The sequence below is a fragment of the Sarcophilus harrisii genome, chromosome 1 (genome assembly GCF_902635505.1).
Source record: "Sarcophilus harrisii chromosome 1, mSarHar1.11, whole genome shotgun sequence".
Lineage (NCBI taxonomy): Eukaryota > Metazoa > Chordata > Mammalia > Dasyuromorphia > Dasyuridae > Sarcophilus > Sarcophilus harrisii.
Genome location: NC_045426.1, coordinates 339,109,393 through 339,129,752, shown reverse-complemented (window position 1 = coordinate 339,129,752; position 20,360 = coordinate 339,109,393). Strand labels below are relative to the sequence as shown.

The 20,360-nt window shown below is 43.9% G+C and overlaps 2 protein-coding genes across 3 annotated transcripts in view; one reads left to right on the top strand and one right to left on the bottom strand.

Annotated features, from left to right (window-relative positions):
• AXIN1 (axin 1) overlaps positions 1-9,035 on the top strand; it is a 166,974-nt gene extending 157,939 nt beyond the window's left edge. The window contains exons 9-11 of one of the 2 annotated variants that reach the window (XM_031945696.1): positions 1,906-2,013; positions 5,248-5,415; positions 8,581-9,035. In XM_031945696.1, the coding sequence (XP_031801556.1) occupies positions 1,906-2,013; positions 5,248-5,415; positions 8,581-8,707 (403 nt within the window). In that variant the 3' untranslated portion in view covers positions 8,708-9,035. The remainder of the gene's footprint in view (positions 1-1,905; positions 2,014-5,247; positions 5,416-8,580) is intronic. The other variant, XM_031945697.1, reaches the window with a different exon arrangement.
• A 2,557-nt stretch (positions 9,036-11,592) lies between these two features.
• PDIA2 (protein disulfide isomerase family A member 2) lies at positions 11,593-20,330 on the bottom strand. The gene is made up of 11 exons (XM_012543207.3): positions 19,712-20,330; positions 17,613-17,819; positions 15,421-15,554; positions 15,068-15,205; positions 14,793-14,909; positions 14,042-14,167; positions 13,765-13,959; positions 13,258-13,378; positions 12,868-13,049; positions 12,508-12,609; positions 11,593-11,933 (listed from the first exon to the last, which is right to left on the bottom strand). Exons 1-11 carry the CDS (start codon positions 20,160-20,162, stop codon positions 11,889-11,891), a joined length of 1,818 nt encoding a protein of 605 aa, XP_012398661.2. The 5' UTR covers positions 20,163-20,330; the 3' UTR covers positions 11,593-11,888.
• Between the last annotated feature and the right edge of the window lie 30 nt (positions 20,331-20,360).

Sequence of the window (20,360 nt, the reverse complement as noted above, 5' to 3'; positions counted from 1 at the left end):
TTCCTGTGTTCTTCTCATTTTTCCCAGTTTCTTGGCGTATTTTTGCAATAGTTTGAATGTTTGTTTTTCCCTCCCAAAAAAAGTTAGGTCTTATTTTCACTTTCACTTGGAATCTCCTTAAAGGTAGAGCTGGGGCAGCTAGCTCTTAAGCCAGGAACACCAGAGTTCAAATCTGGCCTCAGGCACTTAACACTTCCTGGCCACATGATCCTGGACAAATCACTTAACCCTAAATGCCTCAGCCAAAAAAAAAAAAGAAAGAAAGAAAAAAGTTAGAACTGTATCTTAGAGTTCTTTGGGCAGTCTAGGACCAATTGTTCTACATAAAATGGTGCTAAACTTGATAAAAATAAATATTAAATTACATTACATTAAATTTAAAATATTAAAACATATAATTGGAAAAATGAAATACTGTTAAATAAAAAGTAATAAAAGCATTCTCTCCATATCCCTTTACATCCGGCTCTCTTACTGCCAAGTTTCCCCAGAATGAAGTTAATTAAGCTTTTACAGATAACTCTTGAGGAAGAAGAAAAGCTATTGGCTTGAGTTTCTTAATGTAGGAGCAGTTTGTTGGGTTGGGTTGATTGTTTTATAAGCAAAATATTTTCATTTTGCAATGAAAGAACAAGGTGATAAAGAATTGGGAAAAGGAAAGAAAATAATTTGAAATTATCTCCCTTCCCAACTCATTAAGAAGGCAAGAAAAACAAAATTCATTCTAAATCCTGTTTGGTCGTGCAGAACAAATTTCTATATTAACAGTATTCCTCCTCCCCCTCTTTCTCCCATCTCAAAAAAAAAAAAAGAAAAAAAAAGAAGAAAATATGCTTCAGTCTATACAGTTTGAGTCTAATAATTGTGTTTCTGAAGGTGGATAACTGTTATGTATAAACTGTTCTCCTGGTTCTTCTTGCTTCAGTTTACATCAGTTCACATAAATCTTCCCAGATTTTTCTGAAACCTTCATCCCTTTCATTTCTTTTTTTTTCTATCCCCTTCATTTCTTACAGTACAACAGTATTCCATCACATTTGAATACTATAACTTGCTCAACAATTTCCCAATTAATGGATATCCCTTCCATTTCCACTTCTTTGCCACTCCAAATGGAATTGCTGTAAACATTTTTGTACATATGGGCCCTGAGATGTGCAATTTTTATCTACAATGGCCTATTTTTACCATTCTTTGCCTTTACCTTTGGTTTCCTCGTATTAATGGCCTGTGTGTATCATTTATCAATAATGAAAATGATTGCCTGAGTTGTACAGAATTATACCCACAAATATGTACATTTCATTGATATAGAGAAGAAAGGCATTATATATAACTAATTTGGGAAAATAAACATTAATATAAATTACTTAATAAGAATTTTGCTATTTGAGATCTTCCAAAGAAAAGTGTTGTTATTATTAATATTATTATTAATCCACGAAATTGTGTTCTTAAAGGCCTCTTTCCAAGCTATTTCGGATTTTATAAGTGTATATAAAAGAAATAACTGATGAAAGGACAACTTACCAGCAACTGAATTACAGAGAGAAAGAGAGAAGAATGTTTGATACTGAAGAGTAGCTTGTGTATAGAATTCTTCATGCCTTATAGTGCAGAAACAAAATAGTATTGTTATGGATAACCTGACAAGCTCCCATCTTATGCACAAGCCATTGTCTAAAGCTATCTGTTAGACTTTGGGAAGCTTGATTAATGTGTCTTGGGTTGTAAGAGTTCATTGAATTTTCTACACTTTACTAACTTCCCAGAAGCTTGTAGACAATGGATGAAGTGAACAAAGAATTTGAGGTTTTGTTCCTTTAAAAGTTAGCTTTATACTGATGTTGGATCATAGAATGGGGGTAAACCTGCCACATCTAATATATAAAGATTATTCTTTAGGTATGTGCAAGAGGTTATCCAGCGGGGTCGCTCTTCTGTCAGGCCAGCTTGTATGCCAATGCTGCATGTGGTACCAGCTGTCTCCGACATGGACCTCTCCGAGTCTGAGTAGGTGCCACTACGCTTCATGTGTTCTCTATACATCTAGGAATCAAAACTCCAGAGGCCTGCTGTTATATAATCACAAAAACCACTAGCTTTTAAATATTTTATCCAATTATTCCTTCCATCTCTTACCCCACAATTAGGAGCTCCCATGCTATAGGGAGTATGGAAATGGACAGGACTTTTAGAAAGTACAGATAGAGCCAGAGCCTTTGCTTTTTTTTTATAATGGCATACAGCCTTCTGTTCACAACCTTTTAAAGGGAGACATTTTGTCATCAGTACATCTAGGGAAAGTATTCAAATTTGCAGAGAAATAAGCCCCTACATATATTTTGAGTACATGATCAGTTAAAGATTGGAAGATTGTTGTCACATTTTCCTAAAAGGGACCTTCAAATTATCTGTGTTTTATAGCAAGCCAACTCTTCTACCTTTTTTGTCTTCCTCTCCTCTTTTTAAAGCATACATCTGAACTTTGAAATTCAGTTCTCCAAGAGTGACTCATTTATAATATATTTTTAAAAGACAGGTTTCTTGAAAAAAGCTCTTCAAGTTCACAAGAAATATGAATTTAAAAGTATGGCAAATGTCTGCTTACTGTGAATCTAAATGTTCAAAAAACACTGATATTCTTACATGAAGTGACAATTATAGAAAATACTCATTTGAATGACTCTAATTCAAGACTATGGAAATCAGAAATGACCCCAGAGTTTTCTATAAATCCTCAACTTATAGCCAAAATCTGTACAAAGTAGATGGTACAAAAGAATCAGAACGTGGTTTCTAAACAAAATACAAATTGCCAAATTCTGAAGTACCTGCTGGGTTAAGTGTCAGAACCAATGTATTCCTCACAAATTTGTATTTGTATATGTTAAAGAAAGAATTGGTGCTAAGATCACAGCTCCTTCTTTAGATGTTGTCATCTTGAAAGCCTTTTGTCAGCTTCTCAGTTGAGTAGGTCCAAAAGTTTGTCAACCAGAAGCTGAAAGAAACTGCCTCTTTTTGAAGAAATTACTGAAGAATTATTTTCTGCACTCCTTTCCTGCTATTACCAAAGGCAATATGAATAAGTAAGCAAAAGTAGTCCATATCTCAGCTGATGAATAAGTTGTATTCTTTTCCACTTTGTGGGACCTTAACAACAAAGGAATTCTATTTCCAGGAAGGTAGATTAAAAGAAAGAAACAATGATCTGACCAGGCAAACCTCCTGTGTTGGCAGTCTCTGTTTGCAGATCATAATCCCAGTGGGACCTCTGAAAAGCCAGCATATAAGAATTTAGAGATTGAACTAGAGTACTTCAAAGGCTTCTTCCTACTCTTTTAAGATTCTGCAATTTATATTGAATAGGATGTAGATAGCAAGCCTTTGAATGGGAGCATCCTTTTGGAGAGCCTCAGATATTGGATTAGTTTTCCTAAAAGGAACTTTGTGATCACATGAACCCCTTGCTGCTGGGTATCAGGTCAGCTGCTCACTGGGATGTGGGAGCAAGTTAGCATGAAAGCCTCTGTATTCTGCTAGTGGGTTATAGTGCAATGGTATAACTGACATTGCTGGTAGTATGCCTCAGTCTCCTAAGTATTCAGCTAACTATTGTTATCACTTCCAGATACTGCTTGAGGAACATTATAAAGACTTCTAGAGAAACCCCAATTCAGGCAGCCACAAACTCCAATCTGGATAGTTGACTCCTATGGATGTCGTAAAAGAACAGAAGTTTCCATTTGACGTTCAAGGCTGTATAACTCAAAGTAAATGTCATGTCAGAACAACTTAAAGGCGTTAGCAGAACCGGGGGACCTCAGATAGTACTGTACTCATTTGGCTCCCTGAAAAAACCTGCCTGATATACCCATAAGATCCAGGCACCCCATTGTCTCCATAATTTTTTATGCCATTTTTTTTTTTTTTTTTTAAACACTACCTGCTTTTCTAGCAGGGAGGAAAAAGGAAATAGTTAAATTTATTCAACAGTTAAAATCAGTGTAACTTATGATTTTTAGGTGTTTATGATTAGGTTAGAACCCTGAAAAGGCAGGTCCTAAAAGTAGATCCAGCTAAAATAAGTAGTATAAGCTAACTATTATCATCTTGAACAAAATAATTGTCTATTTCTCCCTTCTCCCCTCATCCCCCCAAAAAAGTTTTTAAAATGTGATTCTGCAGCATACTAACTGTAGAATCTGACTTTGCATGGTACTGAGAACAGATATTCACTAATAGCCCCTTAAGAAACCCAAGCTTTGTCATAATAGGCACCTGATAAAAGGACATGGTGACCATATTTATAGGGAATACCCTTCTGAGTGTTAACCAACCTTGTGTACAGAGTTTTCCCCCCAAGGTTTACCAATAGAGATGGAAGTAATAGCATCATTGTACATGCTGGGACCCTGGTTAACAGCCATACTAGTTAGCATCTACATAGCACTTAAAGGTTTGCAAAATACTTTACATTTGACCCTGACAATAACTTTTCTGAAAAGGAAGTGCTATTATCCTCCTCTTGTAGATAAGGAAACTGAGGCTGAGAGGTATACAATCAACTTGCCCAGGATCACACAATCTTGAGACAGAATTTGAACTAAGGTCTTCCTGATTCCAGGTACAGCATGCTGTCCATATGAAGCCAATATCAGGCAATAAATACCACCAATCCAAACCACCCAAAAATAGTTTAAGGTGATTAATGAGAAAAGGAGTGTATGAGAGAATACAAGATTTCTCCTTTTGCAAACCTTACTGTTTGAATTTGTCTTTGCTTGATAAGGGAACACTTCTATTTCTGATGATACCTCTAAGATTAACTGAAATCTTAGGGCAGCAGATTATTTTGTGAATAGACGCTTAATTAATACAGCAATCTAAACAGGTTGGTAAGTCAGAATTATGGGTGACTGCATTTTGATTGGCCAGAGGATAGGTTGCAGGCCCTTTAGGTCTATTCCAGCTCTTCTTTTAGTGCCAGGTCTTTTCTTTTCACTTGTCTGCAATAGTACCAGGAAACCATGTGAGTCATACCTGAACACTAGTCGTGTGTGTATGTGTGTGTGTGTGTGTGTGTGTGTGTGTATGAGGTAGAGAGAGAGACAGAGAGAGAAGAAGAAGAACACTGTGCACCTGTTACACTGGATATAAAACTTTTGTGGATTCATGTTAAGAAATGCTTTACTATATCCCTGTTCTGCAACAAGTACCTGACTCTTTTTTGCTTTTGAATTCCAGGGCAAAGCTCCAGAAGAAATTGGGGAATAGCAGTGCCCCACCATGTGATACCATTGTTGTAGCTTATTACTTCTGTGGAGAGCCAATCCCTTATAGGACCTTGGTCAAGGGGCGTGTGGTCACCCTGGGTCAATTCAAAGAGCTGCTGACTAAGAAAGGGAACTACAGGTAAGAGCAAAGATGTCCCTGACTGCTAGTCCCTCACACAGGAAACTTAATTACAATCTGGGAACCTAAGAGAATCACTGGCAGGAGCCTGATTCTTCACTATAATTTCTCTGGCCCTATGTTCTCAGAGCTTTCTTATATAGATTTTGGGGGCCTCTAGAATGGGCTTGCTAGTGATGTACCACCAGCACCCTAAGGTGGTTTGGCATTGCCAGACTTACCTCTTGGTTCTTTCCAGGTTGTTTCATGGATTGTGAAGTAGCCACAAAAGCTCCATCACTACATGGTAACATTTTCTTTGAGCTTCTCTTTCCCCATATACTTTGGGGAGAAAAGGTGTAGCAAATTATGTAGTAAGCTCTGAAAATGTGTATTTTCTGTGTAAATTTTTAAAGAATTTACCCAGTCCCTTCCCATGGTCTGCCCTTGAGAGCTTCTGGATCAAGTGGATGACCTTAAGGCACAGTTACTTCTGCTGACTTTTGTAGAAGTAATATTCCATGATAATGGAAGTAAGCTTTTTTTTTCTTTTAGTCTAATCAATTATCTGTACTTCATACTTTTGAAACCTTTGTACATCTCATTATTTCTACTAGCATCAATTCCTTCCATCTTATGCCCCTCTTCATTGTATGAGAGGAATAGAAATAAATTGTGGGGAAAATGCCTAAATTAAAGGGCAAGATTTCTAATAGATAAAAGCAGCAGAAGAGGACTTAGCAAATTGTTTCTTCCAGAAGTGGTACCAAGAAAGAGTCAGGGGGCTGGATTTAAGTTCTGATTTACTTCACTGACCATGTCTATGACTTTGGATAAATCAACTATCCTCTCTTAATCTCTTAAATTCACTCTGTAGATGGAGAATGTTGAATTCATTAATCTCCTCAATCTAATATTCAGTAATTCTCTCCATTTCCACAGAAAGCCAGACTGTATTCATGTAGAATATTTTCAGTCTTTGCATGTGCAACTGAGGGAAGAACCCCTCCTTTCCAGTTGATAAATGCTAGGACTTTCCTCCCCATTATGCCTAGTACCAGTTCAGGAACAGTAGAAATGTCAAAGGTGCAGGGGAAATAGATGACTCCCCCCCCACACTCCTCACGTCTCCTCACAGGGGTTTAACTGTACCCCTTCTAGTGCCCACAGTGCTAAGAAAAAGCTCCCGATCTTTTGTTTGCTCCTCCTCATCGCTGTCCCTGCATATACTCTCCACTCTCTCTTCCCTCCCTCAGTATTTCTCAGGTGCTTATGACACAATTGTCAGAGCTGGGATGAGCTGTAGATCTTAAGGCATGAGGGCAGAGACAGCAGAATCCTAGTAGAGATGGCAGCAGAGGTTCAAGGGAAGCAATTAGCCCTTGGGTCAGGAGGACAGAGCATTTAGCAACAAATCCTCCTCTCCTCCCCCCTCCCCCCAGGAGCTAAGTGTGTGGATCCTCCAACCTTGGAGGGAGGGAGGAGGTCACTAATAATCATCTTTCAGAAATCCTATGCCAGGGATCTCATCTTAGATCTCTCTCTACAGGACTTCTGCTGACAATACTTCCCTTGTCTCCTACCAGCTTCTTTAGCAGTTTTATCACGGAAACATGTTAATAAAAGGTCCAGGAAAATCTTCCCTTGTGAGCTCATTTTAAGGGTGTGACTTGTTGAGGAAAATCAACAGCTCTATAAGAGACCCAAACTATTGCTCTCCTATTCACACCATTCTCTTCTCCCCTCCATAGAAACACTGTTCCGCCACTTACAGTCTCCCTTGGCCACAGCCAAGTCTGTAGCTATTGTTTGGGGATTTAGGTGGAAGATAAGCAGAGCTGTGTTGTTTTCCCATTTATAAACAAACATGCTCAAGTTATTTCCAGCTCATGGGCTTCAACATGCAGCCAGGCCACAGGGCGGGAACTAGTCCTGGAGGGTCTCCCAGTAAAGGTTACAACCAGTGATTCATTGTTACCAAAGTGGTGCTTCTTGGGAATTACATTTCAGGAGAGGAAAAGGCCTGTATCTTGCCAGCCATGTCTGTAAGGCGCAACCCAGCCTTCCTGGCTAAGTTATTGGCTCCTGCGGGCAGTCAGCCAGGAACAGGGGCCTTCTCTGTTCAGAACTACAATAAGGGGTATTTGTATTAGCAAAGTTGGGGGAAGGAGTGCTTATCTCATCCAGCTCCCAGCCTTCTGGCAGAAAACCCGTAAAACAGTGCCCAGTTCACATATAACTACTACCCTAATGGAGTTGAATCATTGGAGACTGAGATAGACATTGATGTGAGTAAAGAAGTTGAGAATGAAAGCCAAATCAGTGTCCATGTGGTTGTGTGTTACTGGCATAAGGGAATCCCAGGACCCTGGATTGTGTCCCTAGTTCACGTACTCATTCAGAAGACATTTACTGAGCATCTTCTGAGTGCAGGGGCTCTAGCTCAGAAATAGTTATGGAACTGTGGCTGTGAGATGAGGCAGTGTATATACACTACAGGGGGTAGAAGACAAAAGGGAAATGAGAATGGAGGATGTGGTTGGAAAGGGCTTTTTAGAAAAGATAGGTTTTGAACCTGATTTTGAAGGAAATAATAAATGTAGATTAACAGAAGAGGAGAGGAAAAAAGATTCCAAATAGTGAGGAGGAATTCGTAAGAAGCTTATATTCTGGAGGCAATGAAAAACTGAATCAGAGACTTTACAAGATAGGATTGAAGAGGTTGAAAGCTGGGCTCGGGTCAGTCACTGTGTGAGCACAGACTTAATGACTATGAATCCTTGTGGCTTCACTCTCCTTCAATCACAGAGTCTCCTTGCTTCTATCTTCCTCATCAGTTGTGTCCCAGGTTCTTTGGAGTACATGTTAACTCTAGGAAAGAATCATCATTGACCTAAAGATACCACATTTCTTAGGAGGCAGCATGATGTAGAAGATAGAACATTTGACTTGAAATCTAGGAAGACTAGAGTTTATGTGCTGTCTCAAAAACTTACTACCTATGTGACCTTGGACTGGTCACCTAACTACTCAGCACCTGCCTCACAAGAATGTTACAGTGTGTGAGATGTGTGGAAAGCATCGTTGATCAAGGAAGATCAAAACAAGGTACTAACTGTGACTTGTGATATTATTCCTATTCGCTTTTGTCAAATCTCTCTTATCCAGCCTCCTTCTGTCTTGCAGATATTACTTCAAGAAAGTGAGTGATGAATTTGACTGTGGGGTTGTGTTTGAGGAAGTTCGAGAAGATGATGCCATCTTGCCCATTTTTGAAGAGAAGATCATTGGGAAAGTGGAGAAAGTTGATTAATCCCCTAGACTTCCCATCTCCCACACTCTTCCAGATTGGGCACCACTGCCAAGGAATTTGGAAACAGAGAGCGGTGCCAGGATTGGCAGCAGGATGCTCTCTATCCCAAAGGGCACCATATAGACCCCGTTGGGTTGTAACCTCCTGTGGACCCTCCCCAGTCGGCACTGTCCACAAGGGGTTGAGGATTCCCCTTTGAGAACCTGCCTACATGCAAAATATCCTATGTAATGTAGTGTTGTACAGTTGTACTAGAAAGTATATGACCTTGTTTACTAAAGCTCATATTTTTGATATATTGTAATAAAGGAAGATATTTCCAGTGTCACAGTGCTCTTATGTAAATGTCAGACATATAGGTACTTTGGAAATCGCCAAATGTGTACAGCCATTAGATCTGTCCCATCTAACCCTTCCCTCTATCTGCAAACCCCCCTGCCCCCATCTCTTCCATCTGCGTGATTTTATTTCCTTCTCTCACATTATCTTTGTGTATCCTTCTAGGCCAGGGTGGGGGTCAGTGTTTTAAAACCTATCAGTGCAGATGCTGAGAAGGAAAGAAATCCCACCTTTGAGTTAAACCCCCAGAGCAGTCGGTGTCCTCTGAGACCCACCTACCTACACACACTCTTCTTGGGAGTCTGGCCAAGGCAACCTTGCCTCCTCCTGTGGGAACAAGCCATGCATCACTTGCTATTTAACATCCTCTCTAACCCAGTTTGACCCAAATCAGAGGTCAGAGCTGCAGCAGTGTGCTTTGGAGGTAGCAAAAGTCAGAACGTGTGGCTGGGGGCACATGTGGCCCATCCCCCGGGTGTGGCCTGAGCCAGATTAAGAAACATTTAACAAAGTCCACCAAAGTAGAGTAATGTAAATAATCGTGGGCGGCCCGCAGGAATCCTCGTGCCCAGATTGGCAGCCCTGTCTCCACCAGAGCTGGGTACCACTGTCCTAGAACATCACTGAATTGACCTTGGCGCCGAGAGGTCAGGCTCTCTCCCTCCACTCCCATCCCGTCTCTGTCCTCAGAGGGGACCTGCCCTCACTGCTGCTAACTACATAATGTCTGCTGGGGTTTCTGACTGTCCCTCTGGGTCCGTCTGAGGAAACGCTGGGACCTTAGACTTCCATCTCAGTCAGATTGGGACAGAACACCGATGGGTCAGCTGGCCCGGCCACTGAAAGGGCGAGAGAGGGGGGTCCTCTCTGGCGGCCCACACAGAGGCTGGGCCCCTCTCCTCCCCTGCGGCTGCCCTGCTGCTCTCCCTTCAGCACGGCCCCACGCGTGCCCGCGTCTCACCCACTAGGACCCCAGCCCTGGGTGGGCACAGCAAGGTCCTGGGGAGGGAGGGCAGGGGCCTCTAATACTGTATATGTCACCGAGTGCCTTGAAACGCAGTCTTGTCATTTGCCTGCCACTGTGTGAACCCCAGCAAATGAAAACGTGTCTTCATCCAGGGAACTAACTGCATTTGACTCTAAAGTCTTTTTAAAGTTCTGATTGTATCCTCTGTCCAGTGAGATGTTTTGGGTTTTTTTGTTTTGTTTTTTTGGTGACCCAACCATAACCCTTTTTTATTTCCCTGTTTCTAAAGGGTCTCATTGTAAATATGTACATTTTCTAAGGCCAGCTTAGCTGCCCAGACCATTTTTCATGCTCTGACTTGTACAATTATCTTTTCAAAGGTACTTGGATAATAATGAAATTAAATAAAATTTTAAAAAACATAGGTGTCTGCTACTCTTCCTGTGGTTTTGATGGAACTGAAAGAGTTTGGAATAGGGTTAGGGAACAAACAGACCTCTCCGTTTGCCTTATCTTTCCGTCTGCATCCAGTCACTCCAGTAGAAAGGAACTCCAGGTTTCCTTTTTTTTATTTTAGAGATCTCAGAATCATCCCACACACCCTCCTTGTTACCTGTGGCAGCTGGCCCAAGGACATCGGGTGAGGAAAGCCTACCTGTTGCAGGCTTGGGCATTGTTTCTAGCCCAGCTTCTCTCGTGCCAGACTACAAGGACCCTTTAGTTCCTTCAGAATTCATTTCAAATGCCACCTCTACACGAAGCCCCACCACAGTTCCTTAGTCTGCCCCGGGACTGTCATAGCTGAAGGTGGAGATCACGAAGGTATAATTTGTTATCAGTGAATATTCGATTCATGTGTGTACGTGTGTGGGCATACATACATAGATACATATAATGTATACCTGGGGTCACGTAAAAATGTCCCAGGTGAAAGGGGGTCACAAGCAGAAAAAGTTTAAGGAGCCCTGCCTTATATTGCCTCCATGACCCTTTCTCTCAAAACTTGTTGATCGTCCTATTTATATCTGAACACCAGGGCTGAGCCTTGAAGCAGAATTCTGACCTAGAGAGAATCAGAATCGGCCAAGCTTGCTCCTTACAAAAGAGGAAGGATTCCTTACAAAGAGGAAGGATCTGAAGTGGTTTTAGAAAGCAGTGAGAAGTTAGATCCATGAAGCTGAAGAAAGCCCACATCTTGGTTCAGAACGCAGGGTGTGTTTCCCATGGAGTTGTCAGGTCACTGAGCCCAAGACCCAAGGCTGCAACCTGTCTATGGGACTCCTCCCCCCATCTCTGGGACAAGATCCCTTACGGTCGTCCTCCCGCCAGAGTGAAGCCCCACAAAGCCCTCCCAGCTACCTTCCCTTCTGTGAAGCTCACAAAGGGAGTCTCGGCTAATAGCTAAATTCTCCACCTCCAGGTCTGCAGCAACCAGGGACCTGGGCCTTGACAGCAGGACTAGGAAGCTGGCTAAAAACAAACCTGAGGAAGGGACCACAGCTCTGCCCACGGTTCTTCACACAACCTCCGCTGATAGGCCTCTTCCTTCCCCACCATGCCCCAGACATCAGGGACAATCTTGGGCTCAAAACCTTTATTAGGGAGGCCCCAATGGTGTCAGATGGTTCTCCAGACAGGGGGCTAGACTCCCCCAGTACTCACATCTCTGCCTGCTGCTCCCCCGAGGACCCTACCCAAAATACTAAAAGGTGAGGAAGGGGACAGAATGAACATTAGGTGCCCACGGGAGTGGGGAGAGGGGAGAGGGGAGAGGGGAGAGCAGCACGAAGTCAAGAGCTGAGGGGCTTCAACTTTAAAAGTTCCGAATTCTCCAGGACCTCTGGGATGAATGACTGAGGAGAAGGAAGGAGCCAGCTACAATTCATCTTTGTGTCCTTTGCTCTCATTGGTTCCAGCCTCCTGAGGAGAAAAAAGTGTCAATCAGTCAACTAGCATTTATTACTTTAATAGCACCTACTATGTGTTCCAGGCACTGTGCTAAACCATGGGGATTAAATAGGCCCAAAAAAATAACATTCAAACAATTATAGGCAAATATATACATATAGTATAAATATGCTATGTGATATATAAAGTAGATATATAATATATGCAAAGAATAAGATTATCATAGAATAAAATAAAGATATATGGAATAAATGATTATATGTAAATTGGAGATGGATTATATAAAGAATACAAGAGAATAAAGAAGCTATATATGGTATAAATATGATTATATTAATATATTCTATTGTATAGAATACATACAGAAGATACATAGTATAACTACAATTATACATAAAATAAATATAGAATATATATGAAGAATAATATAATAAGAATAAAGAAGACATATGGTATAAATATGATACCTAAAGTAGATATAGAATCAATATGAAAAAGAATATATTGAATAAAATAAGAAACATATATGTATAGTATAAAATTAAAGCGGCATATAAAATTAAAGCAGCATAAAGTGAGCACCTACCGGGAGGGGGACCTCAGGGTTCTCTGGTTCCGGCAGGACACCATCATTGTCTAAGAATTTGGAGAAGGTCTCCAAGTCCCTGGCACTTTTATACTCGATCACCTGGCAGGGAGAAGAATGGGTTGGAGGGCTGAGGAGGAGGAGGAGACCTCCTGATAATCCACAAAAGCACTCCCTCTGCACCCAGAGCAGGAGAGCCTGCCTTCTCCCACATATCACCCCCCATCCTGGGGAATGGGGAGAATGGACGCCCTGACAGACTTGCCCCTTTTCCCTTCTTCCTCCTGTTATATTTATCCTTTCTGTCTCTATCCCAGGACCCAGCAGGATGCCAACCCCTGGCTCTCCCCAGAGCCTTACCTTCCGGCCTGGCCCAGCTGGGAAATATTTAAGGGTGGGGAAGCCCCGGATGGCAAAGGCCTCCAGTTCATTGGCTGTGGAGTCAAGTTCTGCAATGATGATGTCCTCATGGTCTTTGTATTTCTCTGCTAGGTCCTCCCAGGTCTGGGCCATCTCCTTACAGTGGGTACACCATGGGGCATCTGAGGCAGGAAAGTGGGCAAGAGCAGAGAGTCCTTGCCATCAGAAACATTGCCCCCTCCCCAAGGTTGATGGCTTTACCCCGATGGAGCACCCTGTGACCAGGTTCCCAGAGCCCTAGAGAGAAGACATACTATTGAGTTCTCCCAGAGGGGGCTCAGGCCAGGAAATGAATCTCCCTCGGCTCACCCGTCTCTCAGCAATACTCACAGAACTTCACAAACACCTTCTTGGACTCATCAAAGACTACTTGCTCAAAGTTCTTCCCTACAAGGACCTTGACAGGTTTCTGGTCCCAGTCGGCCGGGATCTCCTGACTCCGGAGGTGGGGCTGTTGGGAAAGGGCAGGAAAGGAGCTGTCTGTGTGTGCTAGGGGAGGGGAGAGGCGTCTGTTCCCCCCCCCCCCCCCGAGGACAGAGCAGGCTGGGGTGGGAATCTACCTGACTCTGGCCTTTATAATCCAGGCTGTGGTATGGGGGCACCTGGCCAGGTGGAAGCCCTGGGGTAAGACCACTGACCTCTACTGGCCCTGCCTCCTCCTGATGATAACATTTGACACGAGTACTTGGCACTCTCCCATTCCTGAAACAGGAGCCTGATAGGCTGAGAGCCGAGCCAGTCCCCAAGAGTCCCCCCTCCACAGGTCTTTCTCAAAAACCCAAGGAAGGACGGACCACGAAAGGTCCCTTAGGATGAGGAGGCTCATGGGGGGCTGACCTTGATTTTGCCACTCAGGACATCTTGGCAGAAGGCGGTGACAGAGGCGGCCGTGATCTCTCCGGTGTTGGGCACGTACTTCTTGGTGGTCTCAACATTGATAAACCGCAGAGTGGGGGCATCTGTGGCGTTCATGCCAAAGTACTGCAGCACGTGGTCATTCTCTCCGGCCACATCCACCACCACAAACAAGACCTAGGGATCAGGACAGGCCGCTGGTCACCGACCCTGGCAGAGACCAGCTGGCCCCGAGCCCCCATCTCCCTCCCCCACATACTTCTCCCCTGAAAAGAGGGGCAGCCTCCTGGAAACCTGTCAGAAGCTCCTTGTGTGGGCTAAGCGTCTGATTGATGAAGAGCAGAAGGTGGTTGAGGATCCTGACCTCAAAGATCTTGGAGGATGTCTTTGGGAGAAGAGAAAGAAAGGAAGAGCCATCAAGAACCAAGGTCCCCATTAACATCCCCGCCTGCTGTCACTTTCACTTTCTCCTTCTCCCGTACCTCTCCTCCACAGCTCTACCGCACCCACACCATCTCACTCTACAGTTAATCTCACAAGTATATCATCTCCTTAAGTGTCTTCCATACAACATTATTTATTTATTATTTTTATTTATTTATTATTAAAATACATTTTCTTTCCAACAAGCTCTAGCTCCAACTCTCAGTGTAATTTTAGCTCCTTGTGATTAGGGATTGCTTTGTTTTTTTCCTCAAACTCCCAGCTCAATGCATGGCACATAAAAAGTACTTAAATGTCTGTTGAATGAATAAATATAAATACTTAATAATATAAATATTATCTATAACTCATAAGCATTACATATATAATACATATAAGTACTTAATAAATGCTTGTTGAATGGATATATTAATAAAAAAAGAATTAATGGACAGATGGATGGATGGATATATACTTCTTTTACCCAATGGCTTGAATGTGAGGCATTATACGGACAAAATCACTTCTGACCCTCACTGCCCCCTTCAGTTCTATAACGAGAGGATTGGGGGGGTCTGGAGCATTACCTGGCTGTTGAATTCTGTGACCAGGTGCATGCTATGCACAACAAGGAAATGAGAGAGATCTGCTTGGTCCAATCCTAGCTCCTCATCCACGGGAAAATCTGCACGGCCCTCGTCAAACTAGACCAGCCAGGAGCAGGGGCAGGGGCAGAAAGACACAGGGAAGAGACGGACAGGACCACAGCAGCCCAGGGTCGGAAGATGAGTTTCGACCAGCAGTCCCCGCTGAAGTCCCTCCCCAACCTGTCCTTTCCCCTTTCCCCTCCTTCGATCCTTACCTTCTTGAAGAGGACCACCGTGTCCTTGCTCAGGCCATATTTCTGGAAAAGCTCTGGTCGATCGGTGAGACCAAAGGTCAAATCCACAGCATCCTCGGCAATGGCCAGAAACGCAGCCGCATCTTCATCCTGGAGGTCCTGTGTCCATGCTTGGAGGTGAATCCCAGGACGACCCGGCCTGCTCCCTGCCCCCTCCCGTTTCCCTTAGTTCCTCTGTAGTTCCTGGGAGGAACCGTAGATTATCAGAGCTGGGAAGGCCCTTGGAAATCACCTGAGAAAATTTTGCCCCCAGGGACAGAGGGTGGAGATGGAGGAGAAGGTGATCATGAGACACACTCTGCCTCCAGGCTCACCTTGAAGAACCCAATGATGACAATGTCCTGGGAATCAATGAGTTGTGCGGCTTCAGCCTCAGTCTCCAGCCGAGTGGCACTGGGCCCCAAACGTCGCTTCAGCCAACGGACGATGCCCTCGGCCTCCCGTGGGCCTGCAAGGAACCCCAAGATGCCAGACTCAGATTCAGAAGAGACCTTGGAGCCATTCCTAATTCTGAAGGCTCCGTACAACATACATCATCCTCCAAATTTTGCTTGTAGACCTTAAGGGAAGGGAGCCCACCACCTTCCCAAATGAGTCTGGGCTAGCTCTAATGGTTAGGAAAGTCTTTCCATCAATCCTAATTTTGATTTTCTACAGTTTCCACTCAATCCTCCTATTTCTGCCCTGCAGATTATTCCTCCATCCACAGAAGCTTCCTCCGAATACTCAAAGACATTTATCATGGCATTTCCCTTGCAAGCGGTCTTCTTTCTCCAGATTGAACAAACTCATTTTCCTCCAGTTGCCTCCCATATGGTATATCTTAAGGCCCTTCTTTCTCCAACCCAATCACTTTTCTCTAGCCTCTCTAGATTTCCAGTGTCCTTCTCTGAATGCCGACTAATATATTGCATCCAGTTGTCTTTTTCAGCTACCATATTATGCTGTTGTTTCAGAACAAATCCACCAAAATCCAAAACAGATAAACTGTCATCCACCCAAATTTCCTTTCTCCCCCTCATGAAGTTTCTCAAATGGGAATGTCAACAGAGAGCAGTGAACAATTTAACCGAGATCCAGGCAGCATAGAATAGTATGTGAGAGTGAAAGACCTGGATTCTAATTCTGGCTTCATCACAAAGTTGTGATTTTTTTAACTCAAGTATTAGATTCTACATTTACCTTAATTAGATTTCATTTTTTTTTTTTTTTAGTTTTAGCCCAGTGTTCTAGTCTAGCAAGAGCTAGCTCTCTCCGTTTTATGCTATCAGCAAATTTAATTAATATTCCATATACAAGTTTATTTTTGTGTGTATTTTTTATCGATGCCTCTTGTCTTTATCATCTGTCTTTATCAACATCATTGGTTAAAATAAATAAGTCTGAATATTTAATTTAACATTAATACTTAATTAAATTAAATAAGTCCAAAGAGAGATCTTGGGGCACTCCACTAGAGACCTCCTTCCAAGCTGATAGAGCTATTACTGCTTTCAATTCAGACATTGAATTAGTACTGTATCCACGTTATTAGACTATTTTCCAGCCTACACATCTGTTACAATAGCAAGGGAAACTTGATCAAAACCAACTCCTCCCCTTAGGGGTCAGAGCCTTAGCTTCCCTGAGTCCTTGGAATAAAGCCATGGACAACATAATGAGAAGGAGCCCTGAGCTCCCTCCCTCCTCCCTCTTTTCTTTGCTCCTCCCCACCACTACCACCTGGGTCTGGCTTCCGGGAATGGTTCAAGGTTACCAGGCAAGAATCAACAGAGCCAGAAGTGAGTCAGGACTTCTGGTTTTTCCGGCTCCCATAAGGACTTTTTTGAAGAGATGACTTGGGACAAGTCCTAGAATGTGATCTTAGCACCTTCAGAAGGGCTCTGAGAGCTCATCTTCTTCAAGGATTTTTAGATTTTTTTTGTGTTACAGCCCACTGGGGCAGAATGAAGTCCATGAACCCCTTCTCAAAATAATGTTTTTAAAAGTACAAAATAAATTACATAAGATTATAAAGGAAGCCAATTTTATTGACTTGTAGTTATCAAAATATTTTTGAAAACAAGTTCACAGCACCAACTTCTGAAATTCTAGTCCAATCCCTTCATTTTATAGGGAAGAAAAAGAATCAGAAGGTGACTGGTTCAAGGCCATACAACTTTGTGAAGAAGCCAGGATTAGAACTCAGGCCTTCCACTCTCACTTGGGGGCTCCTCTTACTATTCTATGCTGCCTGGATCTTGGTTAAATTGTTCACTGCTCTGATGTGTTTAGAAGAATTGCATATGTTTAATATATATTGGATTATTTGCTGTGGGGGGGTGAGGAGAAAAATTTGGAACACAAGGTTTCGTAAGGGTGAATATTGAAAACTATCTTTCCTTATATTTTGAAAACAAAAAGCTATTTTTAAAATTGTTCACTGCTCTCTGTTGACATTCCCATTTGAGAAACTTCTCTTGCCCCCACAAAGATCCCACCCAGCCACCCTAGCCCCCTTCCCCACCTGTAAACAGCACAGGGTGGGATCTGTTTCCATCTCGGAAGAACTTGAGGTCGGGGTACCCAGTCACCCCAAACTCTTCCACCAGCTCCTTCTCCGCAGGGCCATCCACCTTGGCCAGCTTCAGCTCTGAGGATTCATTCTTCAACAAGGATGCCGCTTTGGTATATTCAGGGGCCAGAGCCCTACAGTGCCCACACCAGGGGGCATCTGGGTAATGGGGTGGAGATCTCAGTGAGTAGAGCCTGCTTCCCACCTCCCAACCTTCCTTCATCCACTGTTTATCTTATCTCTCACTCAGACACTTTCACTGGCTCCTTTGTCTTTAGAGGGGTTATTGGACCCAACCACCAAATGCTGCCAGGCAGGTCAACACCTGAATTGCCCACTTGGGGCCAAGAACCCTGTCAGGATCCTGTCCTGGGGGCCTGTCGTTCTCAGGGACTGGTCATCCTCAGCAGTTGGTCAGAAAGGATGTCAGTGAAACTCTTCAGGATTGAAAGACAAGCCTAAAGAGAGTGGTCACCTGTCTTAGATCATTCTGGCAAGCAGCTGATCCAGGCTTTGAACCTTGGTTCTTTTGGAGATCCTTGGCTGTCTCCTCCACAAATTAAAGGGTCTGAGGAAGGAGGGTGGACCTTCATATGAATGGACCCTTCTCTTCCAGTCCCTGATGGATCCCCAAGAGTTCCTGGGGAAATCCCTCTATTTTTGTCCACCTATATTTTGGATTTCCTTCACAGGCTAATTGAACATTATTTCAAAGTCCGATTCTTTTTGTGCAGCAAAATAACTGTTTGGACATGTATATGTATGTTGTATTTAACTTATACTTTAACATATTTAACATGTATTGGTCAACCTGCCATCTAGGGGAGAGGGTGGGGGGAAGGAGGGGAAAAATTGGAACAAAAAGCTTTGTAATTGTCAATGCTGTAAAATTACCCATGCATATAACTTGCAAATAAAAAGCTATAATTTTAAAAAACTAGGAAAAAAAAGTTCCTGGGGAGTATCCCAGTTGTTCTGAGATTCCTCATACAGAGTCGTGCTTCCTGGGCTCCCTCTTTTTGTAGGAAAGCATCTTTTGGTGACCCCAGCAGAGCTGGGAGGATGCTGGGTTTCTGGGTCTTGGAAGACCAAGGCCCCAGATCAGTGTCCAGCCAGCTCTGTACCTCTGCATCATGCAAAAGTGTGTATTGTATATTCAGCTCTGGCTGTGCATAACCTTCTCCATCTGTGTGTGTCCGTGTGTATGTATTTATATCCTTTCCCTGGCTCTACGTGCCCCCAGAAGTTTATATTTTCTTTGCTATACTGAGTCAATGCTTCCCCATTAATTTTCTTTTTAGGGTTTCTGGGTCTCCTGGCCAAGGAATGCCAAGGAAATAGCCAGGAAACCCTTTGAGATGCACTGCCTTGAGACAGGCCCTGCTGGACTTTTCTCTCTATCCCTGCCCAGATGCACTGGATTGGTATCCCTTTGTGTTGGGCAGGGATTGATGAAGAGGAAGAAGAGGAGGCACTGTCTTAGAACTCTAATGGTTAACTTTAGTGGGAAAGGGGACAGGTGAGCCCAGGGACTTTGGCCTCCTTCTCAGCTCCCAGCTGTTCCCCAGAGAAGAAATGGGGCTGGCCAAGAGCTGGAAAGGGTCCCAGGGAGCAAAGAGCCACAGAATGACCGTCTGTCTGAAGTGTAGGAGACCTTAGACTTTAAGAGTCCAGAGAACATTTTCCAGAAGGAAAGAAGTCCACAAGTTGCTGGGAGGGAGGGAGGTAGATTTATTCAAGGTTTCTCAGGAATTTAGAGGCAGGTTGGGGACGAGAGCTTAAGCTTTCCGTAGTTGGACAGGACAGGACAATGGTCTGGTACAAACCACACCAGAGTAGGAAGCCCCTCTGTGTTCCCCACGCCAAGCACTGCACAAGATGCTACCTCCCTCAGTCTCCAACCCCACCTTTCCTAGTGTCTGCCAACTGACTCCTTGCATCTGCCCTCTCTCCCTGAGCCTCCCTCCTCATTCCCTCCCCCAGTCTTAGATTGTCTTGGGGTGGGGTTGGGGGTCTCTGGGGGGCAGCCCTTCCCCGTTCCCTGCACTCACAGAATTCCACCAGCAGGTAGCGGTGTTCCCGTAGAGCCCGAGCAAAGTTGTGCTGGGTGAGGACCAAGATGTCGTCCTCCTCCACGAGTTCATCAGAGGGGGGTCCCGGGGTGGGCTCTTCCGGAGCCTCGGCCTCCGCCTCCCCCCCCTCCTCCCCATCCAGGGCCCAGGCCCTTACAGTGAGCAAAAAGAGCAGAAGGAGGGAGTTTAGTCTCATGGTTGGGAGCAATGCCGCCTGGTGTCTGTGCCCCAGGGAGGGGGGTGGGGGCAGATAACGAGGGGGGACAGCCAAGGACCTGCTGCCACGTGGCGGTTGCTGGGCCCCAGTACCAGGTGCAGGTGCAAAGATAAGGCACGGCCATAGAGGAATTGGTTGGGGCTGGGGCCAGGCCCTGAGACTAAGTGGGGCTGGGCAAGGGGGCAGCCTTGGGACAATCTCCACCAGGTGCATCTGGTCAACTAGGCTCTAAAGGGCCTCTGACCTTAGTCAAGAGGCAGGATGACTTGGCTCAGTGGGGAGAGACACTCCCTCCTTCTGTTAGGACCACCCAGGGTCTCTTCTCCCCAGCCCCAACTCTCCTAAACAGAGGCAATGACCCAACCTCCAAGGTCCTTTCCAGCTACAGAGCTAGGTACCGATGGTCCCGGG